The sequence below is a fragment of the Lepisosteus oculatus genome, chromosome 10 (genome assembly GCF_040954835.1).
Source record: "Lepisosteus oculatus isolate fLepOcu1 chromosome 10, fLepOcu1.hap2, whole genome shotgun sequence".
Lineage (NCBI taxonomy): Eukaryota > Metazoa > Chordata > Actinopteri > Semionotiformes > Lepisosteidae > Lepisosteus > Lepisosteus oculatus.
In genome coordinates, this window is record NC_090705.1 from 29,147,846 (window position 1) to 29,174,504 (window position 26,659).

Here is a 26,659-nt window from a genome sequence, read left to right on the forward strand (position 1 = left end):
TTGAGTGGAGTGTCCAGAAAAGCGCTATGTACTCTAAGTGTAAGCAATGATTATTATTATTATTATTATTATTAAAGCTCTGTAATCGAGAGACTGATCTTAATTAGCTATCGGGGAGAATAAATCAAAGACTGATGTATTTTCATGACAGGTGTCAATTCATGTGTTCTCTCTTTGTGTGTGATCTTTCCTTTGTGATCTTCTTTTTTTTCCCTCAGACCCTGTATAAAAAATCTGCAAATGCTTGCATGCACAACTGTGTGCACGTAACCCACATTGCCCTGATCTCTGATAATCTTAACACAACCAATATAACCCTTATATAGTTCTATAGATACCTGAACCACATTCCTCCACAATGAAAGCTGCTCTGTATCCTGTAGATACAGGTAACCTTAAAAATGTATTTTATTATTTTATTATACTTTTTTGGAAAATGTTGGCAGCTCCAATGATTTAATCTTTGCTGTACTTATAATCAATGCTTTTGTTTCCAGCATGCAGTTTATAGAATGCATTAACAGTAATAGAATGTACATAATACATTGCAAGTGGTAATTAAAATCTCAAGTGGTAATTAAAAGTGTAAGCAATTATTAATTATTATAATTAAAGCATGCTTTTCTAAATACTTAAACATGGCGACTTAATGATTTTTTTACACATCGTGGACAACAAGCTTAATGTGCTCCAACTTAAATTTCAGTCACATACTGAGTAAAATGTAATCGCTTCTAACATCTATTAAGCAACGTCCATATTTCCCACATTGCAAATGGGGGCTGGGGAAATGCGTGCTACACGCTGCCCACCCCCATACAGTACGTGCAATCGCATTACACCTCAATCAAAACCGAAAGTACAATCAGAGCACAATCATTACCTTGCTATATAATCTGCAAAACAGAGACGGAGGAATAACGCCCCCCCCCCCATACGCGCACATCATGGGCGTGTCTCTTCATGTACAACCAATTGTTCAAAAAGTTCTGTATGATTGACAGACAATTTACTATCATAGGTGGGCCTTTATCAGCATCAACAAATACAGTGAAAGCCTCCAGCATTGAGAGGACTTCCTGCAGCTCTTGGGGCGGAGTGCGATTTAGTGTTACCCAATAGGAAGCTGCAATAGTGTTTGACTGACAGCTTGCTGTGGTTAGTGACAGAAGCGACAAGGGTCGATTTGAGGAAGCGAATTCTCTCTGCCAGCTGGGCTGAGTGTCAGTGAAGAGAATTTGGATGGTGGAGCACTGCCACCGAGCCAGGAATAGGCATCACACCTTAGGCTTTTGTTCACCTATACTAGTCTCCGAGAGGAAAATATTAATTTCATTTAATGGGTCGATTGAGGATGTGTTACGTGTTGCTGTTTTAATTGTACAGTGTCAGAGTAAGTCATTCTCACGCTGATAAGAGTAAGCTTTTTGTTTAACAGCTTTTCGTATTTTCTTTAACAACCAAAACCAGAACTGCATATTATTTCTGCTTACTGGAAACTGTAAGACTATACGCATTTAAAAAGTCACGATAAAGCAGATGGAGCGAGGAAGCAAGGTATCTTAATGCATATATTCTGATTGACAAAATTTGGTTAGGCTTTTAAATCGCAGTATACGATTTTGTAACAGATCGCGCAAAGTAATGTAAAAAAATCAGATGAACAAATATAGACCAAGGCTGTGTGTAACACATATCAGTCTAGTGACTTTTCCTGCAGGTAAATATTATGAAACGGCTTCCCCATTTCGGCTCGTTTCGTTAAACAGTTTAATTTTTTCTTTTTGTTTTTTTTCCTTCTCTTTAACGTAATCTTGAGTGGAAATACAAACGTACTGAAATATATTCACCAAGAGGTCTTTAAGAAGGAGGATCACCAACAGAAATCCAGCAGCAGCTATTTGGAATAATTAAGATTAGACATCCGTGTCACAATGACAATTTCTGTCGCCGGACTAAAATGAACCTCTTTCCAATGGAATTACCACTGATAAAGAAAAAATAAACCTTATAGCTTTGCTAATAAATATATTTGCAGAGTCTGTCATCACCGAAGAGCCGTACTGTATGTGAACATTTCACTGGCATATTATTTATCAAAGGCATATACAACAATCCACAATACCGAGATCACCATACCCGGACTATCAAGACCAGCCTGTGTTCTTATGGCGGAGTTTGGAAAGGAGAACGGCGGAGTGTCTTCTTCACTCATCACGGGAAAGAAACCGGACAAACCCGTCGATGAAGCTCACGGGGAAACCCACCGTGGAGACACTGTTTCAAACGGGGACTGTGGGGTAGGAGACGTACTCGGTTCGGGATCTCCAGCACCACCTGGAAGCCCGGGGGTGGACCCCGCGAACAACACCGCTGTCGGGCTGGACTGTAAACCCGGGATACCCCGGAGGAGTAGCATCATTAAGGTAAGACGACTAGATCAGCGGAGGTCAGTAGATATAAGGTCATATCATTGTTTTCTGATTAACGTCTGGGTGTCTAGACCCCCCACCCCCCACACCATGCTATCCTACTGACTAAAGACAGTATTGTTTATCTTAAAGAATTAGAGTGCGTTTGGTAAATGCTTGATTCCTTGTGGTTGTGAAACATTTTCCTACGCGAGGCGGAATGGTCTTGTGCAGTTTAGTGTGCAGCACTCTTATCGTGCTAAGTTACACCGCAAAGTCGACAGTGTCGCCTGAAGCGGACATTCTTCTGGAATTTAAGCACAGCCATCCTTGTTTAATCACATACAACAATCTGTTCCTCCTATTCTGTGTACCAGCGTTGTGTAAAGTAAACTTTTAATCTAGACGTGGATTACTTATATTAAAATACAGGATATACACATCGTCTGTGGCTGACATTTTATAAAAAATACAATATATCTGTATTTGTTAAAAGCCTCGCGTGCTTCTGATTCTGATTCTAACCTTGAGTTACCAGTTCAAAATTTGGCTGTGTAGGAAGGTGTCATTAATGATGCCATATATGCTGTCGTGTTGCACGCAGTTTTTTTGCAGGTACAACAATAAAAGGTTCTCATACTTGCACACTGTAAACGACGGTTTTCATGAGTTCCTGATTAGCCTTAATAAGTGAAATGATTCTGGCAAAATCCTTTTTTTTCACGTTGCGTAAACCTGTATTTTTGTAGACAAGGAGAGGTAAAAGTGACCAGGCCGTTGTAATGCTTATAAGAACACTTTTGTGTTCAGTGTTGCAAATACTTCTAACAAAAAAAATCTTGATTAGGCTTTGCAATAGCCATATAAAGAACAACTCTACATTTTTTTATGGACTAAATTAAACATGCTTTTGAACAAAAGTATAAGAATGGCCTGTGTGAGCAAGAAATCCCAAATGAGTGTGAGTTCAAAGGACTGGCCTGCTTTTGTCGAGACTGAAAAGAACAAAATAACTTTTGAAGAACACAGCCCAAGAAATGTAAGAAAATAATAGCAAATGATTTTCAATTAAAAAGGGTCTTGAAATAGAGCAGATGGATCCAAGACAAAAAAGAAATAAGTAGAGACTTCTTAGAGTTAAAAAAATGTGCAAGGGTAAATATATGTCACCTTATTGAGTGCATACTGTTGTCCTTTAAATATATTGAATGGATAGTGGTTTTTGCTATAGTGAAATATGAAGTGATTGATTCACTTAATGTGAGCTTGCACTTTGAACTGACATTTGGTGTAAAGCAAAAATGTAAATGTAAAGATACAATTTTTCCTCATGGCTTGTATTGATTTTTTAAAATGAAAACAGATGTTTCATGTACATCAGCATGACTGATGTTTAGTGTACTCTAGACTCAATTAGAATCGGTTAATATCAACAACATTGGGTCTGTGCTATTACAGCATTTTCTGTTCTTTGTTTTTAAATGGAAAGAGTGAAGTTGTGTAAAATCATTATCACATTGCTGTATAGGAAATAGGCTACAGCATTCTTAGCTCACTGGGTTGCGTGGGGTTGCAGGGGTTAGCAGGACAGCTTTAGAGCCCTTATGTTTGATTCTGAGCTGGTACACCTGTTTATTTTGAGTTTTCTCTGCCCGTATTCACATCTCTTTTTGCTAGGTAACCTAATTTCTTTCTGTCTCCCAAAGACAGATTATGGTTGGTTGTAAAATGTTACTTTTCAGAGAGGGGTGTCAAACGGATTCATACTTGGGTGGGAGGGCATAGGGATGTTTCTAGTACAGGCAGTACCGCCAACGGGACTACAAGAAAAAAAGAAATGTAATTGGATGGGCTTGATGTGCTACAAAGGTCGGCTCTCCTCTATGTGCTTACTGATGTGTATCACTACAGAACAGTAAAAAAATATCTGTAGCAATAATATTTTCCAAAACCTGGGTTAATGTTGAATCAGTTGCAGCCTGAAGGCTGGTGTTCTCTGTAATGCCCAGTAGAGATTACTGAAAAAAGCGGAGGAAATATTTGCCATTTTATTTCTTCATTTAATGTTTGTAGCTCCTGAAATCACCATGAGAAAAAAAAGCTCTTGAGAAGACTGTATTGTCCAGTGGATATGTAGCATTCAGTGTTACATGACATGTACTTTAGATAGATTTCTACTTTTTGCTATTTTTTGAACTGCAGTCATCATTGTCACTGCCAGTGCTAAATCAACTGAACCCAGTGTGATGACCCCTTTAATGTTTGCCCCAAACTCTGCACAACACTCGTGCTCAAAATGGGCTCTATGAAGCAATGCTTAGGAGGCTGAAAGGAGGACATAATGTGGATCATGGCATGATGCACTGTGTCACTAATTTTCATTGAGTACTGTATGTTTTGTTTTCCAAAATTAAGGTGTAATGCAAATCCATACTTTTATTTTAGCCATTTTGTTGCTTATTGATGATAATGGTAACCTGCATTATGATGCTAATTGATTTTATTTCAGTGCACTAAATATGGACATGTAAGAATATTGTGGTACTGTACATATGTAGTCTTAGTATATCATATACTGTAAATATACATAGACTGTATAGTAAGCAATACATAATCAATTAGACAGTCATTGGGATCATTTTACAGGGCTTCTCTCTGACTCACTGAAATGTAATAAACAGCCAAAGTTGTGTATCAAGTGTCGCAATTTGGAGAATGAAGGATGTGACAGTTCTTGTTGATCTATAGCCAGCATCAGAAATGTTGTGGAAAAGATTGCTGGAATTCACCTTTTAAGCAAGCTAAGTGCCAGATGAACCTTGTACAACAGATGGGCTCAGATGTCAGATCTCTAGATTAAATGATTGTATTTTTCTGTAATGTTGCTTTGTAGTCTATTACATTGAGGGGCCATAAAAATGATTTTAGTGTGCTTCTTTGAGAGGAAATGGTCAGAATTCACAATTTTGTGACTGTAAATCAGGAAATGTTGCATTATTTTCTTACAGCAATACTGTTACAACTTGCAAAATTACACTGAGTCATCAGCTGTCAAAAGAAAACAAGTTATTTTTTCATGCAGTTAAAACTGTAAGATAATATTATGTATCATGCTAGAGAAACGAGAGAAATAATCATCACTTTACATTGGGGTATTTTATAAAAACTGTTCCACAATTACAACTGGCACTGTCTACAGCCTTAGCAAAGTTTAAGGAGTATGTTTTGTAGGTGGTGATGCCATGTGTTGGTCCAATAATTTACATCTTTATTGGCAGATGGCTGTTGTTTTGATGTAATGATGAAAGGCATATTCTGTCTCTTTTATTTAATTTAAAGTATGTCTTCCTGAATCCCTTTCACTGGGCTATTTGCCTGTGAAGTATGCCTGCTGATTATAAGCAATGTGGAGGCTGAGGTGAAAGTTTAAATGCATGTCTGACTGCAGCCCACCCACCCAGGGGCACATTGGGAGTTCAGTGTAGTCTAATCTTATTTACTGCACACAGGGTTATCTTGGCTCCTGTTAATACCAGATGTTTTCATGATTTCACACACTTTCTAGCTTTTAAATAATTGTAAAGACAGTTAAACTGTAATTGAAAGGATGACATCTTAAGGATTTATGAGCGTCATAAATCTAGATTTTACTGTAATTAAAGCTGTCTGAATTCAAAAGAACACCATTGTTTGTCATTTGTGTTTTGCTTGTACAGTGTTCATTATATACAGTACATGGCCTGCTGGAAAATAATTCTGACTAAATTTTATTAAACCAAGTAACAGGATCAGGGAGTATTTTTTGCGTTTTATTAATTGCCAGTTTTTCCATGTCCTTCTAGGTTATTATAACTGCAGATAGTATGATATAGGAGGCTTCTCAATGAAAAAAAACCTAAATATATTTCAGATGGTCCTGATCTAACAGACCCCTGTATACAGTATAGAAGAAGAGATATAAAAAAGTATTTTTTTTCTTTTTATTTCAGTTATTCAGACAATTTTGGGTAAAATTCCCTGTTTTCTAGTTTTCCTCCCTGAACAGAAAGGGTGTGTTTTTCATGATATTACTATTTGGACTGAGAAGAGAAACCTTCATTAGGGTAATTGCATCAGCATTTTAAAGTTGTATTTTAATGTTTTGTTATTCAATGATTAAACTTACAATAGTCAGTATATTTTAACAAGTAGTAGTTCAGGTGGGTAGCTGCATAGGCTGCAAAGGAACAAGTAATAGTTTTTTTCCATGCTGAAAAGAGAAGAAAGAAAACACAACATTTCAGCCAAAACGTTATATTTTAACAATACACATACTGGAAAAAAACAGCTATTAGGACATTTGTATTGTTAAGTAAAGTAATAAATAAAGTATAAAGTGAATGTACTGTATACTAATTTTCAGAATGGTTTGAGACTTTTTTAAAAATGTCTCTGTTTTCTTATTAACATCTTGTGAACAAAAACAAATTAAGACAAATAAAATAATAACAAGTCAAAGGTTTTTCAATTTAAAATAAAAATACACACAGTACTATTGATTTATATACTTGTGCCATCTTATTTAAAATAACTTCCTTGTATAGTAGATGCATAGCAATTTCAAAAGCCAGTTCTCTGCACTGCTTTGAGAGATGTGTTGTGAAAAATAATGATTGGATGGATGTTAAAAGAAAGTAGTTGCATGCACTCAATTACTATTCCTGAATTAGAGGTTGAGCTCTACAGAAAGCATTGAAAGGATTTACGTGATTTTCACTTTCTTCACAAGAAGCAGATAATGTGAAAACGTGTTGTACCAGCTGCATGTTGATTGTTATGTGTATTTTGCAGATCACAAACATTGTGGATCTCATGTAACATATTACGTTCCAAGATCATATATTTATCTTACTCTTAGGAGATTTATGAAGGTTTATTTAAGACAAAAGATACTCTTTAGAGTGCAGATCTTACAGGCAGATATAATGTGGGCTTGTAAGCCTCACGGGGGTGTGAAAAAATGGCCTCTCAGTAACAGTCTACTCTTCCGCAAGAGAGCTCAAATAAATGCTTTAAACCAAAACCTTTCTGAAGGCAGATGTTCCTCTTAAAAGAGTCCAAACAACGTTTAAAAGAAACAAGATTTATATGCGGATTCAGACAAGTTTAAAGTCCTACACAAACACTTTTAGAAAGTAGAAAAAAATCATAATGGGACCAGTCATATCCAAAACAGGCTGGAAAAGAAGACATGAGCAACCCTGTGGGTAAAGCCATTGTGCACCAGAACTCAGGGACCGACAAATCACTAAATGAAAGCCGCTGGAAGGCCCCAGCAAACACGGCTAATGATAGCTCTGAATGCTGCATAAAGAGGTAGGCCAATAAGCACAGTACAGACTCAAATGTGACCTTGTTGATGCAGAAAGAAAAATGCTCTGTAAAATCCAATGGGTTTCTTAAGCACTTGTAGTGTTGCGTAGAAAATGCTTCAACCTGAGAGACAGGACGCCTGTGGTGCATGGCACTGTCTTAAATTGCCACATACAGTATTATTCAATTGTTTTGGATGGTTATCCAACAGTTATAAAAAACGGAATTTCCTGTTACTCACATTCTGACTGCTACCAATTTAGGAATTATTATACTGTACTTGGTCTTGTCTGTAAAAAATGCACTAAAATAATTGTTTTTTTTTTTTTTACTGGTACTAGAATAATCCTGTGTTAGCTCTAGCAGAAAAAAAGCATAAAACATAACATGTAAAACAGAAATAATCCGAGGATGAATTTCCGACTTACCATGTACAGTAAATGATCTTTTAAAATCTTATAAGATCTATAATATGTGTTTCCATCTTCATTAACTGTTTTACAAGATGGATATATACAGAATTATATGTTTATAAAACCTTATAAGCTTACAAAAATAACTGTTTTATTAGTTGTTCGAATATTGATTTGTTGCTTTGAACTTCAGGAATTTAGATTTCTGATTCTATTGTAATAACAGTACTTTTCTGCATCAGTCAGAGAATATACAGTAGACTGGAATGAACCTAATCTGTTATATGTGGAAGCAGACCAATATTATTTCAGTGTATATCTTAGAAGAATAGAAGTATATACTGTATAATACTAGAGAATAGAAGGTTTCTGGTAAAATTAGTCTCATTTGTTGGAGCATATAGGCCTATTTAAACAATCCAGTAAAAAAGTATTTATGTTAGAAATCAGCCTTGAAATTTAAGTGAACAACACTCCACATAATGTATAAGCCTATTTTTTATTACCAATTATAATTTTTTTTTCAATTAATTTGTAAATAACTGGCTACAAATTTAACTAATTTAACAACTATACCATAATCTAGATCATTTTTATAAATTAGGACTCAATAATACTTCAAGAGTATTTTACAATATTTTCATGAGCATCAGTAGAAAATGAACTGGCTGTGCCCACCTAGTTATTTTGGTTGTGAGTTATTTATTGATTCAATGTCTCATTCTGCCATTTCTTAAAAGAAGCCAAGGTACAACATGCCTGGGTAACTTGTTCCAATCAACCACAACCCTTTGTATAAAAACTGCCATTTGTTCTCAGTTGGTTTAAATGCACTTCCTCAAAGTTTGAACATATATCCTTTGGTTTGTGTCTCGCTGTTGATTCTGAAGCAGCCCATTAGGCTGACTTTGCCAGTACTTTTGAGCACTTTGAATAGTTGAGTCAGGTCCCCTTATAGTTTTCTCTGTTGAAGACTAAAACAGATTAAGTTGTTTTAGCCTGTCAGTGTAGGACATACTTTTTGACCCCAGAAAAGTGTCTGGTTGCTCTTCTCTGAACTGATTTCAGGGCACAAATATATTTTTTGTAATGCAGGGATGCACTGCTTAAATCCTAACTCATATCGTTCAATATCACTTTTAATTGTAATCACCTCTCCAACTTGATTAATCTCATCCGCTCTGAATTTTGATGGCAACTTTCATATTATCTCTACAATAATGGGTAAATATGTATCAACTTCATTTTTTACCCTCTAAAGCCCAGTGCACATTTTCAGATATGCAAGAGTGTGGGCACATGGGAAACCAATCAGATTAATTAATATAGGCTTGAATTCTAATTACTAACTCCTGTATATGGCATTTTCTTTTTCCCTTTTTCCCAGCTGTCCTTATCTTTCAAGTTGCAGGTGTTAGCTCTGCTTTTGCATGGCCTCGCAAACACTGTGATGAATAAATATTCTTATTAAATTGTAGTGCTTCCAGTCACTTAACTCATATTCTGCATTAAAGGCATTTGGGTTAGATATCCCTTCATGGTTTGGGCCGTGTTACCCAGTAATTCTCTGAAAATGTGAAACCTCCAATATCTCTGTAGCTTCCTGCCAGAATGTTTTCATTTTCTTTTTGGAAAGGAAATGTAGGGTAATATACATTATTTCTAATGCATTTTCTCTACCACTGTGCAATGTTGTCCTTAACTGGCTGTTGGTTCGCATTTCAGCGTCCTTTTTTAGTGTTCAGAGATGCAGTCCTGACATTTGTTTTCATAAGTGTGAGAAAAAATGCAGAAATTGAATTTTTGAGTCCAAAGAGCAAGAAAGAAGATTGTCAAGAAACTGTCATTAAAGTATTAGTTTTAAGGAGGGAATTAATCCAAGAAAGTAGTTTGTATATTTAAGATGAAACAATGTACCATATGAAAAAATAATAACCAATTACTTGTCAGTGAATGTAAATCTTGATCCACAAGTGTACTGTTATTTTTAACATAACTTTGAGATCTTATATGTAACAAATGTCACATCTTATTTTACTTATCCTCACAGTCATGTTTGTGGTACAGCATTCAAAGAAAACTCAGTTCACTGTTGTTGCATTACAAAATGTAGAACTGAAATTTGAAATGTTTGTGAGGTATTCTTTTGTTTTTATTTGAAAAGTAGAGCTCCATTTCTACAGTTAAGAAAGAACTATATCAATACAGGGCTTTGCAAAAATAGTCAGGCCCTGTTGCTTTAAGGCTCGCAGTTGTAACACGTGTATCCTCCAGTTCGTGTTTCACTGTTCATTTTGTAGAAGTCTGCTGGTCCTGAGGATTTTTAATACTTCTATCAAGTCCACTTGTAGTCTTCACTGTTCAATACTGAAAAAGATCATTTAGTTCTTTGAGCCTGTCAGTGGAGGATATTACTTTAAGTCCCGGAATGCAGCTAGTTGCTCTTCTCTGGACTGATTCCAGAGGTTCAATATCTTTTTTTAATGTGATGGCTAAAATTGTACACGGTATTCAAAATGAGGCCTTATTAGTGTATTGTACAGTTTTAATGCAAGATAAACACCCAAGTCTTTTTCGTAAGCAAAGTAAATGTCTTTGAGTTGCCCAGTCAATGTTCTGACTTGAATCCTATCGATTTCCCTCTGCGGAAAAGACCTGAAAACTGCTGCACATAAATGATCCCCATTGCTACTTGAGAGAGCCAGTACCCAGAAGAGGCTATATATTGAGTTCACAGTTTAGAACATTTAAGCAATCCACAAATTTCACTTTTATTTCTATATAGTTTTTACTGACATTTACTGTAACTTGTTTCCCTAAAATGTTTTAAGTTTGAGCATTTAGGTTTTAAATTAGAATACAAATTAAAAAAATGTGTAAGTAATGTAAAGAAGAGCTGTTATACTGTATACATCCTCCTTATTTTAACTTTTTGTTTTTATATTAGCTCTGGTTCTGATTGAGTAAATACAATTATTTACTGCAGCCCAACATCGTATGGGATTTAATTTTCAACAAAATTTGTACTATCCTTAATATTCAATTAATTTTCAGCTGAAAGTGTGTATTCTAGGTACAGCAGATATTTCACATTTTAAACATTATTATGAGGATGAGAGTTATACTTAGTTAAAATGAATAAATTATTTTACTTTTTAAAAGTTTGCTATATACACAAAACCATTTTTCTATTTATTTTAATAAACTTCTGCACTTGTTGAGTATATTTACTACGTTGAGCAAAGTAAAAAGTTTAGTTGTAGTAAATAAAAAAAGTCAAAGGTCTTTGGTCAGTTTCCTCATAATATTTCTGCATGCTGCATAGACAAAGTTAGAGCATATATGAGAAATATATAATTTGTTCCCAGTCTGGAGAGAACCATTCAAAGATATGTCACTTTTTGACTCTTTGCAGAACACTGTACCAAACCACCACTTTATTATTATAATAAAAGAATATAAAAAATAAAGTAGGATTTAAGAAAGGTAGTGCAGTGGATTGGGGGTTCTTGTTTGTCAGCAAATTTTTAATCACACTTTTTTCTACTGCTCTGACCGTATTAGAATATTTTTGGGTTAAACACTACAAATGTCCTTATAAAGAAGTTGCAAATAAACTAACAACCTGGCTTGTTTTCATTAGTAAAGACTTTTTTAAGTCTTAGTACAGGTGTTTGCTGAAGAACTGAAGGGTAAAAGAAGAGACTGAGGCAGTAGTATGAGTAGTATGAAAATGAAAGTAGAACACCTCATTTACATAAGAGGAAGTCACTTAAATAGCATATCTGATGGTAGCAGTGTTCACAGTTCGAACTAGTACACAAGAGTAGTTCCTTCTGCATTCTGCTAGTACTTGAATAAATAATGAAAAGATAACACCATCATTCTAATAAGGAGTGTTTTTACACAACGTTCACAGTCAAAGTTTCATTTTTTATAATGCATTATACTAAAACTATAGTTTTAGTATATAGATGAAATCCTCTATGTCAGTGACCCTGAAGATTTAAGAACAATGTGCTAATTCAGATTTTATTTTTCACCTCTAATCCCTACATGATATTAGACATTAATTTATGAAGTACCGTTTCAGTTAACTAAATGTATACATTTTATCATCTGTGAAGACGATCTCAGAGCCTTTAGAAATGAATCCCTGGATCTTTGATCATTTTTCTGAGCTTTTCAGTTAAATTGATAAAAATGTACATTTAGCATTCATTAAAATATTCATAGTCATTGTACCAACATATCTTGTTTGCTGAAACACTTAGCCTTATCTAATAGTAATATTGAATTTCTAAAAGGCTGGCTGTGTGAATAACAGTTTTATGACACCATAGGTGTTACTGAACATGTTTATCCAGTAAAAAAAAGAAGAAATGTGTGATAGATGTGATAAATCTACATTATTTGTGTTAGTTTTTGTGTTAGTGAGTAGGAGGTTTTACCTGTTTTCACACCTGCAGATCTCATTGTAGCTCTACATCCAATCCTTAAATATGTACACAGAGTTTATTTGCTGATAATATTTATACTGGATGGCCTTCTGAGATGAAACTTGCACAGCAGCTCACAGTGGCCCCTGGCTGTGGGAAAGGAAAACAATGCATAACTCCTGGCGGGTATGTGGTAGAGTGCTGAAATTCCTTATATTATTGGGTTTTCAGGGTTCAGGGTTTTCTAAGGGTTGCAGTAAAGCCTCTTTGGGTGATTCTATCCTGTGTGTATGACAAATATTACAGAGAAGTGCCACTCATAGTAATAGTAATTACTAATTATTGATAGTAATGAAAATGTTTGCTTTTATTTTAGATCGCAGAGAGAACTGCAAAAGTACTTGTGCCGTATGGCCACTAGTCATCAATACATATTAGTTTCCAGTGCTGGAAATTGTGGAACTTTTTTGGGTAAATTAAAAGAGCTTGCAGTGCTGGTGCTCTGGCTCCCATTTTGGACCTGGGGTGCTGTCTGCTTAAAGTTTGTAAAGCTCTCCTCATGTTCATGTGGGTTTCCTTCAGGTGCTTTGGTTGCATCCCACAGTCCAAAAACAAATGATAGTTGAATTGGCTTCTTGGAATATGGGCCCTGGTGTGAGTCTGTCTGTGTCTGTGTGTGCTCTTCAGTGGCTTGATGTCCCATCCAGGGTGTATCCTGCCCTGCGCCTATTGCCTGCTGGGATATGATGCAGCTGCCCCGCATCTGGATAAAGCAGTTAGGAAATCAATGGATGGATTTAGCTTTGTTGTTTTCAAAAAGATAGTTACTGCAAATTGTTGATTGAGGTGTACAGCATTGTGTGTGTTGCTAGAGAAAGTTTATTTCCAAGAACGTTTTCTTCCGACTCATGAATGGGCATTGAAGTTATGTGTTTGGAAGCCACTTGACTCATTTAACCTTATACGATACATGCTCTTATCCCAGTGTTCATGTGTACTACCAGTACGTTAACTGAAAGAACTACTGTAAAGTATATGGAAAGTATATAGCCTAAAATAACTTTGTGAATCAATATTTTGTTTGTAAATTTCAGTTAGGTGTGTTACTTGGCACCTGTTCTGTGTCCTGACATCTAGAACCAAATATTTTTTATATACATCTTTTCAAGGAAGACTAGGTCTCTTTGAATGAGAAATGTTACCACCTGGCCTCAGTTTAATTTGTGGCTTAATACATCCAATTCTAAATGTCAGTTTGTTTTGAACTCATAATTAAGGGAAATGGTCAAATAAGATTTACTCGGATTTGGTTCGTGGCTGTTTCCCTGCAGCCTTGCATCTTCTTATGCAACTAGGTATTATAACTAAACAGTTACTTTAAATATAATCCTGCAGATTGAACAGGGTACTTTCATGACGCCAAATCATCGAACTCTTTTATTCAGGTTTTGGCTGAACTGGAGAGAAATTCAGCAGTGTCAATGGTATGCATTGGTTCGTTTTTAACTACCCTGTTGTCATAGGCGTTAGCTGTTCATATCTGTAGTGAAATTCAAGATCACACCCTTTTGTTCTTGAAAGTACAGAAGAAGTGCACTTCTGTTTTGGCATTGTGGCCAAGCAGTTTTTTGAGCTGAGTGGATTTACAGTACAGTAGAAAGTGACAGAGGTGCTAGTGGAGACTTAACAGCAGGTTTCAAGCAGTAAATTTGTCCTTCGTGGAGATTACTGACTATAATCAAACTTTATAGTGGTCAGCAAGTTAGAAAACTCAGTGTGCAAATGCTGTATAGTTGCACTGCAAGATCTGTCTTTTGTGGACTACACTGTTAGTAGTAGTCTGGTAATCTGGAGACTACTCCAGTTTTAAGCATTCATACTAATCTAATGTAAAGTCCTTCAGATTATTGTACAGGAAGGTATTTCAAGGTCTTCTTTTTCCATCATTATTTCCTATGACCAAATTACTAAATTATGGCTGACATTTAGTGGTTTAAGTGTTTTGAAGGTTTCTGTATTTGTGACTTGATTTACTCAGAATTTAAAAACACAAGTTTTCTAGGTTTTGCTAGGGACTGTGAAACAAAAGTATTGTGCAGTGCAAGTAGGATAAATCTTTTGTACTGTGCTGTATGTTCTATGTCTTTTCATTTGGCATCCATCTCCACCAAGGTCAATGTTTTTGAAAGCTCTGTGGCTTAGCCAAGGCCTGTTATAAGTGGCTTGCGAATTACATTTGTAGGGTCACATCATTCACTGCTCTAGCTGTGAAATAGATAAACACTAAATATTAAAACTGCAGCAGTTCAATTACAGTAACAGAGACTAATATGGTTCTTTGTCAGTAATGATACTTTCCCTTAATTTAGAAGTTTTGAAATTTCCCAGTAAAAGGCTAAACATATACTGCTCCAGATTAAATAAATAGAATTCAGGAAATTCAATTTTTGTGTGAAACCATTCATCAGTCACCATATCCCTACTGGGATAATATGATTAACAACCTTATGTAATACTGCTTGACCCATTACGTCTTCCAGTCAATGGGTACTATAATTGTGACATTTTGCCTGAAATTTTACTGTATTTTCAAGCACCCTCTTATTATTATATTTTCATATAAACTGAAGGTATTGCACTCTATTGTTGCAGATTTTGTATTCTTTCAGCTCGAGCTCCATCTAGATTTTAGGATAAGATTGTCCTATCATGGCCTTCAATAAATTAGAAACAATCATTGTTAACTCGTACTGTAGTTATGCCTTACAGTATTTATTTGAGATAATTTTGTTGCTAGCTGTTGCCAATATTTTCTCACATGAAGAGTATTCCAGTGTTTTGTTTGTGAAAAGTACTATAAAAGTCTGAAACTGAATGTGATCTGCCTTAGACCTTTCTCCAGTTATACAGTGGAATGAAATGTAGCCCTATGAGCACAAAGCCAAGAATAAAAATAGATACATTTTGACCACACAGTAGTTGTTCAAGGATCAAAATACAAGAAACATCTAGTGTAGTAACATTAGAGAAGTATATCTGCAGTGCCTTGTCAAAATATTCAGACCTTTCCTTTGCTGTCCTGTTTTGTGGAATTACAAAATGATACTTACAGTACATATTTTTTAAACTTAATATTTTATTCAAAACCTGAATGCTCAAACTGAATACTTCAAAGTGTAAGTTACGTTACAGTAAATGTCAACAAAAACTAAAGAGAAACATCTGAAATATTGAGACATTTGCCGGCATTACAGCCAAAAGTCTTTTGTGAAATTACTGCAAACCTGTTTACCACCTTTGCACACTGGCTTGGTGCATGTTTTGCCTATTCCACTTGGCAGAATACTACTTGGCTCAGGCGCTCTTTTTGCTTGGGGATCAATTATGGACAGCAGCTTTCAAGTCCTTCCACAGATTCTCAATGGGATAGTCAAGACTTTGACTGGAGCACTCAAAGACATTCAGTTTTTAAGCCCCTCCAACGTACAGTAGCGTTAGCATTGTGCTTTGGATCATTGTCTTGCTCAAAGGTGTTTTTTTGTCCATTTTAGGTCTGAAGCAGACTTTTCTATAAACCTTTGCGAGTACTTTGCTACATCTGTGTACCCTTAAGTCCTGAAAAACATCCGAGTCACTGCTGATAAGAAGCAGAACTACTGTATAACATGATACTGCCAAAATTCTTGACAGTAGGAATGGTGTTGACTGAGTTATACACTATGTTGGGTTTTTGTCAAATATAATACTTTGCATTTAGGCCAAAATGTTGCAGATTGTGTTTTGTCTAACCGCAAAACCTTTAGCCAGTTTTGCAATTCCATTTGTTGCATGTGTCCACTGAATTGTGAAGTTGGCATCCCTAAGCAGTTTTCTCCTACCTCAGCAGTGTCCAAGGCAGCACATGGGTGTCTTCCATTTATTAATGATCTACGTCACCATGGTTGAAGAGATAATAATGTCTATGAAATAGTTTTATACCCTTCTCCTTATCTGTGCCTTTATGCAACTTTATCCTTGAGTTTCTTGGCCTTTATGGATGAATCTTGGCTTGAAAGTCACTAGCTGACTGAGGGACTTTGTAGAGGGATGATGCTCAGATTACTTGCAGACTAGAATAGAAACTACTGCTGTTTACTTTCATCTTGCATATCTGTTATTAATATATTGATCCAGTAAGGACTTTCTTCAAGTAAACTGTGATAAGACTGACCTGTGCTGATAGGCTAGCAACACAGATTTTATGAAGTTAGTGACTTCAGTCTTGTTATTGATGGTGCTGAAATCAAACTCTCATCACTGGTCAGAAACATGTTTTTTCATCCTGTGTTTTTTGAAAAGTTTATATAATATCACATGGAATGTTTTTTCATGTAATGCTGCTTGGTTAAGGCCCTGTGGTGCAGAAATAGGTATACAAGGCTTTATTAAATCAAGACAACTACTTTAATGCTTAACTGGAGCATCTACTGTACTTATGTTTTAATGTTTTAATGTTTTTAGATGCTAACTATAAAGTCACTTGTTACCTTCTATAATATACTATAAAAAACCCACCCTATCACTTTGCTTATTATTAAACGTCACAAGTTCCAGATCATTGTGGAGAGAAACTGTATATACGCATCTCTGTAAGCAGCCTGACAAATCTTACAGCACTGTAAGGTATATACTGTAATGTATGACTTCATTTGAACATATTTTAAATGTGTAGTTTATGATTTTATCATATTTAATACTTTGCAGTGGATTGATGTCAGAGTATTTAATGAAATAGAGAGGTGCGGTATCACAAAATGATCATTGATTTATTCTTCTTCACTGACAAAAAGTACAAAATATTGTCTAACAAACTGTTAAGGTATGAAAACATATTTATGTTTTGGTTGTAAATAAACAGTTTTTGTTACAGTAGTTTGTTCATTTTTTTTTCTTATCTTACTCTTGCATGTTGCACTTGCATACCAAACACAGCTTTGGTTTAAGACCAGGTATACTTTAATTCATTTGGTTAACAGATCAGTTGGTGAAATTTGGATATTGTATTAGACTATTACATTTTTTTTAATTACATTATTAGGTTCCATGTACTTTCAGCTTTGAGATTTTTTCATATTTTTTTTATATATATCTCAAATATAAATATTTGAATTTTTGTTTTTGTTTTACAGCTTCAGTGTTTTTGTCAGATATCTGGAAGATAAGTGTGGAAAGAAAATATTTTGTGTAAAGGATCTGGGATATTTATTACATAAAGGTGTGGCATATGTGTTCGATTCAGCTGAAACAATGGATTGAAACAGGTGCTGGTGTTCCTCCATATTGCCAGTCCCTCTATTTTGCGTAGGGGGTGTCCAGGCGATATCTTTTGTTCCATCACATTAGTGCTTCAGTAGATTTGAAGCTTTTTTTAAATACCTATTATTCTAAAGTCCTATACTTTTTATTCTTTTCAGTAGTGTAGGGCAGGAATTTTTATTTAGGGATCTGGCTGCTGTTGTGAGTCCTCATAACCTTGTCCAAGGAGTCCCCAGGAATAGAAGAAAACTTTATCCTAAGCTTAGGTGTCTCTTAAACAGATGAGGGAAGGTTATTATACCATCCAGGCACTATGTTTTAATTTGATTTAAATAACCCTTTGTAGTGTTAGGGTTTGTTTTGTGCATGAAATATTGAGCTTCTTTAGAATGGTGAGTATGCTTTCAAAGTGCTTATGTAATCCATACTCATTGGGTGCACCATTATTTACAGTAACTTGTATTTACTGGAACGTCTGTGGTTTAGTGTTTTTGTCAATGTCAACAGGAGCTGAAGACAAGTGTACTTTGTTATAAGCTAGTAAGCTACCCATTTCCCCTGTTTTTCAACTCTTCATCTCAGGGCCATAGAAGATATCCAAGATGTAGCTCTTTGCTCCTGTTTTTTCAGTATCTATGGTTGGTGCACACCTTTTTCTCCTACAGTATAGTATGTCTGCTCATCAGTTTTGATATTTCATCCATTTAATAATTCAATTCTATTTGAACTTTTTGTGTGCTCTAAATCCCAAAGGACCTCAGCAATTTTTACTGAAAGAAATATCAATAAGAAATAAATTCTGCATTTTTTTAGTTTAGTCTGTTACAGTGATATACAGTATATAATACTGTATCAATATGTGATAGTGTGACTCTTTTCTTGCTTATAAGAGTAATTGTTGTCCCAATATAAGCATCATGCAGGGTGGCTGTGAAATGAAAAAAAAATGCAGCTGTGAAATGTAATAAATTACATTGTGCTATAAAAAGTACAGTTGTTTACATAATTCCAGGCGGGAGTTTATATAACACAGGGAATGAAGGGCGATAAGTGGAGTTGGAAGAACAATGCAACATAACATGAATTTAAAATGGAATAACTATAAATGCAGAAGGGTACAATAGTAGAAAAGTATGTGGCATAGGTATACACTTTAGGATTTTTATGTCTTATTGTCTTAAAAGTTGTCTTTTCAGTCTTATGAATTTCAATCCATCAATCTTTTATTTATTTACAGAATTCTATACAGTAGCAGTTGTACAGCAGCAGTAGAACATGAGGGCATGGAGGACAGGAAAGCAAAAACTCCCTGCATATAAACCTGTGGGAATTTATGGTACATTAACTATAATAAATCATAGACCATCTTGGTTAAGTTAAATTTACGGGATCCTAATGTTCTGGATCTTTCTTGAAGGATATTGGAAAGAAGTAGCTGAGGTTTTGTGACTTTGCCATCTTGGCACTAAAATTCCGGGGTCTAATGTCACAACTGGTTAGGACATACACACTCTGCATCAGACTCCATCAGTACTGTGCAGTATCAATTTGAGCAGTTGTCTTTCAGTACATTTTCTCTTTTAAAACAAGTCAATAAATAATCTGTATTAAATACCTGTGGTTTTTGGAGGCACAGTCAAAGTGACTGATAGTGCTCTCCTGAGGTATAAGAAACAGCCTTATTCTCCTTTGAAGGTTACAACATTATAGATAGCACAGTAGATAGGTTTGCTCTTAACCTTTTATTAGTGATGACATGACAGAAGGCCCATTCATGTTGAAGTGATGTGCTTTGAGAGAGCTTCACTTGATTTTTTTCTGTTCAAAGCTCTGTGTATCGCTTGTCCTTTATGTTGTTTGATTATTTTGTCCGTTGTTTAGTTTGATTATCAATATTTGTGAAACTTAACTGTTCCATGTGTCATAGGACTGCAATTGATGTTGCATATTGTACAGTGCCTCAGGGAACATAGATCTCCTTTTAAATCCAGATACAAGTGAGGACTTTCAGGCACAGTAGCACTTCCTTTAGGAAAAGAGGTCACTAGTGTCATTAGGATTAATAAGAATTCTGTAGAGCTTTCCCCTTTAGAAAGAAAGGCAGCTGTGACAACTCCTTGTCAGTGTACAGAAGTAGCAGCTGCACTTTGTTTTCTGGGTGCAGTAGAGACCTCTTTCCCTCCTTTACTCCGGGCTTGGCAGGGATGGTAGCGTCCTCTTCTGTCTCTGACATGAGGACCATTGAAACCTCCTCCTCACCTTTTAACTGGAAGCCATTCTTCTCTTTCTGGAGACTCTTGGGGTACAGTGCTCTCCTCCCCTGGAGACCATGGGCAGTACTACAACTCCTGTTCTTTGTGTCTCTCTCAGGATCAGGGAAGAATGCTTAATTTCTTTCTGGCAGTAATAGGATTTTGGGCTCCTCCTTCAGGCTCACCCACACTGGTTCATTCTCATCTGGAAATTCCTCATCCCATCTCTCTTGCTCTGGATGGGACCTTGGCTGCATCTCCACCCTCTCCACCAGCTTCAGCCTCTTCATTGGCTCTATGGATTGCTTGAGCCCCTCTCTGAGCCTATGGCTCTTTGGGGTCACAATTCATTGCAATATTGCTTATGCCTGCTAAAATGTCTTTTTAAGTCATTCATTGTGTCTGGATTCACTTTTGCCATGCACAGATATATCCAGACTGCCCTTATTGTCCATCTTGTGTGACAGTCTTGGAGGGTTGGTCACAACAGTAGGGCTCATGAAGGCCAGTCACCTAGCACAGGACACAAGGTCTGACATACTGTAGTCATTGGAAGCCTAGGCGTGTGGGGTTGTGTTTTATTTGCAGTGCAGAACCAAACCCAAAACAGAAACAAAAGCTTATCTCTTTGTTTAGAGTGTTAACTGGATTCCTTCCAGTCCCTGACTAATCACTGCTTGGTAGCTAAGCTGCTTACCAGCTTACACAACTACAAAAAACCCAGTTCTCTCATTCTCTCAATCTCTGTCATTCTTTCACTCTTCTCCAGCTCCGAATTTCTTTTCTCATTCTCTGCAGCACCAAATGCTCTCTCCACCATAAAGCTGACTGCTGGGCTCAAAGGAGAATGGTACTTTACCATAATGTTTTTTCCTGCCAAGATACTGGATTCTGACTGGATATCATGTGATTTATTAACAAATAAAGAACGTCTCTCCCTCTCCCAGAAGGGTCTGCTTATTGTGGATCTGAAGTTGTGCAAAGGTTTGTTGCCGGCAGGATGATTATGATGTTTCTCTGTTAAGAAGATGACATACTGTACTATGTTACCGCGTAATGAAAATGTGGTTTAGTTTTGCATTCAGCAAACAATTGTTTTTTACTGAAAAAAATTAGGTCCAATTCTGTTGTTTGGTTACCTTTGTTTAAATTGATTTTCTTTGGGTGCTCTGTTTTTGTCCCACATTCCATTGACATTGTTTCTAAATTGTTTCCATAGGTTTCAGAGTATGTACTGTATGTGCCTTGTAATGGACTGGTGTCCGGTCCTGGGTTACTATCTCAGTGTGTGCCCTGTGCTTCTAGGATAGACTCTGGAGTGCCAAAATCCAAATTACCAAGAATAAACTGCTTTTGGGTACTGGATGAAATGTGTTTTCTTTTTTATACTGATGGTATAATATATCACTTGTTAACATGAACTCCTTTGCATTAGATAAAAAGTGTTGGTGCATTGTAAATGGAAATCACTGATTTGAATAGTAAAAGAAATGCAGTAGGCATGTGAAAATAATGTGCCTACTGCACAGTGTATGTAAATTATGTTGTTTCTTTCTTAGTTGATTCCCTGCACTGTATGGCCTATGGTCCTCTAGGACTGGATAACTTGTGAATAGCCTTCTGTTTTGTTTTTATCAAAGCCATCTGAAGATACATTTCCCTTTAGCAAGGTATTTAGGGTCTTTGAAATGTGGTTTTTTAAACATAGAGTAAAACGTTTCATAAAGGTTTTGAAACAGAAATCTAGTCAATGGTTTCAACAGTCCAAACTGTAATGAAATTATTTTGTTTGTTGGCCTTAATGTCTAGGACACATTTTATAGTGTTTACTACTTAAGCTTTGTAGAAAAGAAGTAGTTTGTAGAATAGTTGGGAATAATTGGCAAGCAATATTTCATTGTGTTTTCAAGATGGTCACAGTATGTTTTAGAATTTGGTGTGTGGGGGACCACTGGCGAAAAAGAAAAAGGAAAGAATGACATCCTCAAGCAAGCAATGACTTAAATATTGTAACATTATTCTGAAAACAAAACTACATTAACCTTGTGATCTCATTGCCTTGAAAAGCAATCACCTGACCTATTACTTTCTGCACGATTTAATGTTGTTTGAGCTTGTGAATCCAGGTACTTACACTGTCTAGGTTCTGTACAGGTGTGCTAAAGCAGGTGTGCTGTTACTGTTACTTGTCAGGGAACAGAAAACAGAAGTGTATTACCTCGCAGAATTACTCTACAGGTATCTGTCAGATGGATTTTTCCTCTGGGGACTGCCTGTCTGAACAAGAAAACCGCACAATAATGTTTGGGTGTTGATTTGAATGGGAACTGTGTGAATTGTAAAGTCTAATATCACTTATGATTGCAATTTGATTATTTATCAATTGCAATAATTCTCACTGAAAAACGATTGAAAATTTACATTATGTGTTGAAAAAAGTGGTTTGGTTTTGCTGTTATTGTCACATAATCTTTTTATTGACTGAGTACTTAGCAGCATGTGTAGCGTAACAGAGCTCCGATCTGTTACACATTTTTTATTATATCTTGCCTCATGTACTTTGATACTGTACATGTTGTGTGACAAAGATGTAAGAATAGCTCATGCTGGTCATTTCAGATTATTATATTTTTACAGTCAAGAGAAGTGGAAATGTCAGGATCAAAAGCATTTAAGTCTCATTTCTTTCTAATTGGCATTGGTCTCTGAACATTTTCTTGCATGAGTAATATCAAACAATTCCTTCTGGCTTCATGTAAGATTTTTTTTGATTGTATGGACTTCGTTAAAAGTCTTTCATTCTTATTTCATTTAAAATCTTTTTATTCTTTGTACAGTAGCTGTTGGTACAATCGCAGTGTGGTATAATCCTAAAGAATCAAATCCTAGTGTGGGTCTTGATCAAATCAAATCTTTGGCTCGCCTCAAGTCATTATTTCCAAATCCAGTATTTAGTGGATTCCATTAAACGTCTTCTTATTCCTACTACAAATGCACTCATTGCATACTAGCTTTTAGCTGATCGCATAATTTCTACAAGGTAAGGAACAACTGTGGCTTTTTAATGGACTGTATCCCAAAGGGGCTGTATGCTTGAAACATTAATTATTTATAGTTCAAGTAGGTAGCTGTGTCAGCAAGTGTAGGCTGCAAAGGAACAAGTTAAAGTTTATTCCATGCTGAAAAGAGAAGAAAGGAAACGCAACGTTTCGGCTGTGGAAGAAGGCGGCTCCACAGCTGAAACGTTGTGTTTCCTTTCTTCTCTTTTCAGCATGGAATAAACCTTTAACTTTTTCCTTAATAATTTAATAAATAAGTATAATTAGTAGATGCGTACTCTTCTCTCTCTGCCTGACAAAAAAATCCTATAACCGAATAAAAACAAGGCAATTATACAACAATGCTTACATCCAACAATACTCAGAGAATGCGTAAACAAATACTGTACTTTTAGTGAGTGAGGGCATAGAGTTTATTGTTGTTAAGCTCTCTTTTGTACCATTATTAACTTATTTCTTTCAACAGGATGTCCATAAAGTACTGTAGTAATCTTTTCAATACTATTCCAACCAGGCAAATTACAGAAGAAAATTAAAACACTCTACAGGTTGTTTGTAAAAGTGCATGTCCTCTGTGGAATTTTCTTGACATAAAGTGAGCACAATCTCCTGTGGAAGCAACTTTGCTTTCTATGTCTTTCTCTTGTCTGAGTGAGTGAGAGTTAATGGTGCTATAACTTTAGATTCTTTTCCAACAGTTATCATAAGTCAAAAATGTAGAATGTACATTGAAGTTTTATTTATTGATTTATTGCTACTGTGTATGTATTCCAGTTTAAAAAATGAAATACAAATAAATGTTAATGGAAAATAACTAACATTGCAAGTTGTTATTCCAATTAAAAGAGTAATAATGGTTTTCAAATCTCTTGCTCTTGTGCAAATGTCACACTTTTCATCAATTTACAAGCACACAAAAAGTGTTTAAGTGAACAAATGTAATTTCACTTCTCTTTTCCGTAGCTGTGTTTGTGTGTATGCACACCCCGTGATGGTCTGGCATCCTGTTTAGGGTGTAGCCCCACTGTGTGCTCCAGATTATTGTAACCCCAACCAGGGATGGTTTGGTCACTTGCTTTGTTTCTACCTTTAGCTGTTTTGCAGTTACTTTCAGAAAATGAAACTTTGTAACTTTGGATACTGAAGCAGTGATTATAAACATTCTTCAGCCAAACAAAGACAGTAATAAGCAGAAACAAGAAGGAAAAATAATAATCCAATAAGTATTTGCTTTCAATTTGGGTATATTTCAGAAAAGCTATGAAAGTAAACATTTTTATCATTCACTGTAAAGAGCAACACAACATAACAGGTTAGGTGGTCTCCTTTTGTGTTCTGCATTGTTCTTGTTTTTAAATGTGAGGGTAGGTAATTGTTTTGTGTTTTTTCTTGGTTTCACTATATCGGTGCAGTGCTGTTCTCTCTGGGACACTTTCTTAATGTCTTCAAGAGGATGTGGTTGAACAAACACAGCAGCTTGTTTCTGTGGAACTTCAGTGCTGTGAGGTAGGTTTGTGCAGCCCCAGTCACTCAAACCCAGCGGAAGTGAAGCTACAGTCATATTCTTAGCCTAGATTACGATTATCTGTTAAAAGAGACAAAGGAATTTCTAGTTTCTGAATTTGTTATAATCTGTCTGGGCTTCATGATTGTATGCAGTTGTCCTAAGCACAAAATGTGCTTCAGAATGTTACTGCAAGTGTATAGTGCTTTAAGTACTCTGTGTTGCCACAAACTAAACTGTATTTTTTTAGATGGAGTAGAAGATCCCATGTTTTGCAGTTACTTTCAGGAAATAAAAAGTGTAGTGGTGGTGTCTGGAGTTGTGAGATTTACTTGCTTCACTTTGAGTGATGAACATTTCTACATACAACACATTTAAGAAGTATGTCTCCACTCCAGCATTGTATTTTTGTAAAGTAGAAAGTAATAATTATTCTTCCTTATGAGCTGGAAGTACCTGTAAGTATCTAACCTGGAGCAAAGAATGATGTAAAAATTCAATTCGTAATTATTGTTCTAAAATGCTTTTGTGTTTATTTAAGTAAAATGCAAAACTGGCATCAAGCTTTCAGAATGCATGATTGTGTCAGTATTTGCTAAATCTATAAACGTAAATATGGAGAGGCTTGATGGTTTATAAAATAGGTGCTGAACTGTGAAAAAAATTCTCATTCTTTTAATGTCTTCTAGGGTCAGGTCTGTGTAATCCTCAGGGAAGTAAAAGAGGATAATTATTCAGAGCATCAATCCAAGTATCATTGATTACATTGTTGATCTACATTGTATGTTTACTGTTTGATTGTAGCTTAATAGCTTTGAAACCTTGGCATGGAATCTGCAAAATGCAACATTAACAGTCACTAATTATTAGTGGCAGAAGTGGTGATTAAGCATCATCTGCTGAGATTCTCTGTTCCCAGCCTTCTCAAACTCTTTTAAAGGCAATGTAGTATTAAAATGAAGCTTAGTGAAAAGGGCATCTTGCAGAGAAGACAGAAACTGAATCATGTAACAGCTCTCTAATCATGTTTCCAATTTAATGTACAGTAGTGGTTAATTACACCTTCTCTCTGAATAGCACAGAGTCAATTGCATGCCTTTCGGTGAAGAATTAGACAATTTTCCAGCAGGGGTTCTCAAGTGTAATTTTAGGGCTAAGCACAGGGATTGGCAGTTTCTAAGGCGTGCAAACCAGTTTACTCCCATGTGTCATTCATTTCTTTTCTAAAAGGAGCAAAAACATTTATTGACTTAAAAAACCACATGAGCAGACATATTTGGAATTCAGATAAAACTGTGCAAGGTATTCTGAGGTCTTTAATTCCTTGTTCTTTAACTTTAAAGGTTGTTTTTAGATGGTCTGGAAGAAGGAAAGCTCATGGGTCAGGTTGCTCTGAAGTGGAATAACAAATAGTGTCCTGCTTCTTTCTGTTTTGGGCCATTGTGTTTCCTAGTGCATGAAGATGTCCTGGAAAAAGAAGAAAATGTGCAGGCAAAAGGAGAATATCCTCCATAAGATGAATTGCAAGTTTTTTTTTGTTATTCTGGTTTTGGGAGTGTAGTTTTGTAAATGTCTGAGATCTGAAAAAAAATTACAAGCTAGGAGACTTCTAGTACAATCTGAGTTTCTGTGTAACCTTCAGAGCCTGACCTCGTAACAGAATATCTTATCTTCACCAAGCAGTTTAAGCAGGAACTTCGTAATAAACTTTTGGGAAAAATGTAGGCTTATCCTGCTCACTTAATAAACAACAATACAGACAATAATTGGAATTCCCAAGGGAGGCATTGCTAAGATAATTAAAAAACCTTATAGTTGTGGTATTGAAGAGCCTACCTAACCTCCAGTTCTGCTGTTTTTCTAGTAACTGTTTTTAAGTGTTGAAAGGTAAGCTTGTGTCATTCCTCATTTTGTGCCAGTGATGTGACACCACA

General features: G+C 35.8%; 1 protein-coding gene across 1 annotated transcript in view; it reads left to right on the forward strand.

Annotated features, from left to right (window-relative positions):
• The first annotated feature begins 1,178 nt into the window (after positions 1–1,178).
• The window catches only part of LOC102689679 (inactive phospholipase C-like protein 2), a 108,587-nt gene continuing 83,106 nt past the window's right edge, over positions 1,179–26,659 (forward strand). The window contains exon 1 of the mRNA XM_006635816.3: positions 1,179–2,426. Coding sequence (XP_006635879.1) covers positions 2,169–2,426 — 258 coding nt within the window. The 5' untranslated portion in view covers positions 1,179–2,168. The remainder of the gene's footprint in view (positions 2,427–26,659) is intronic.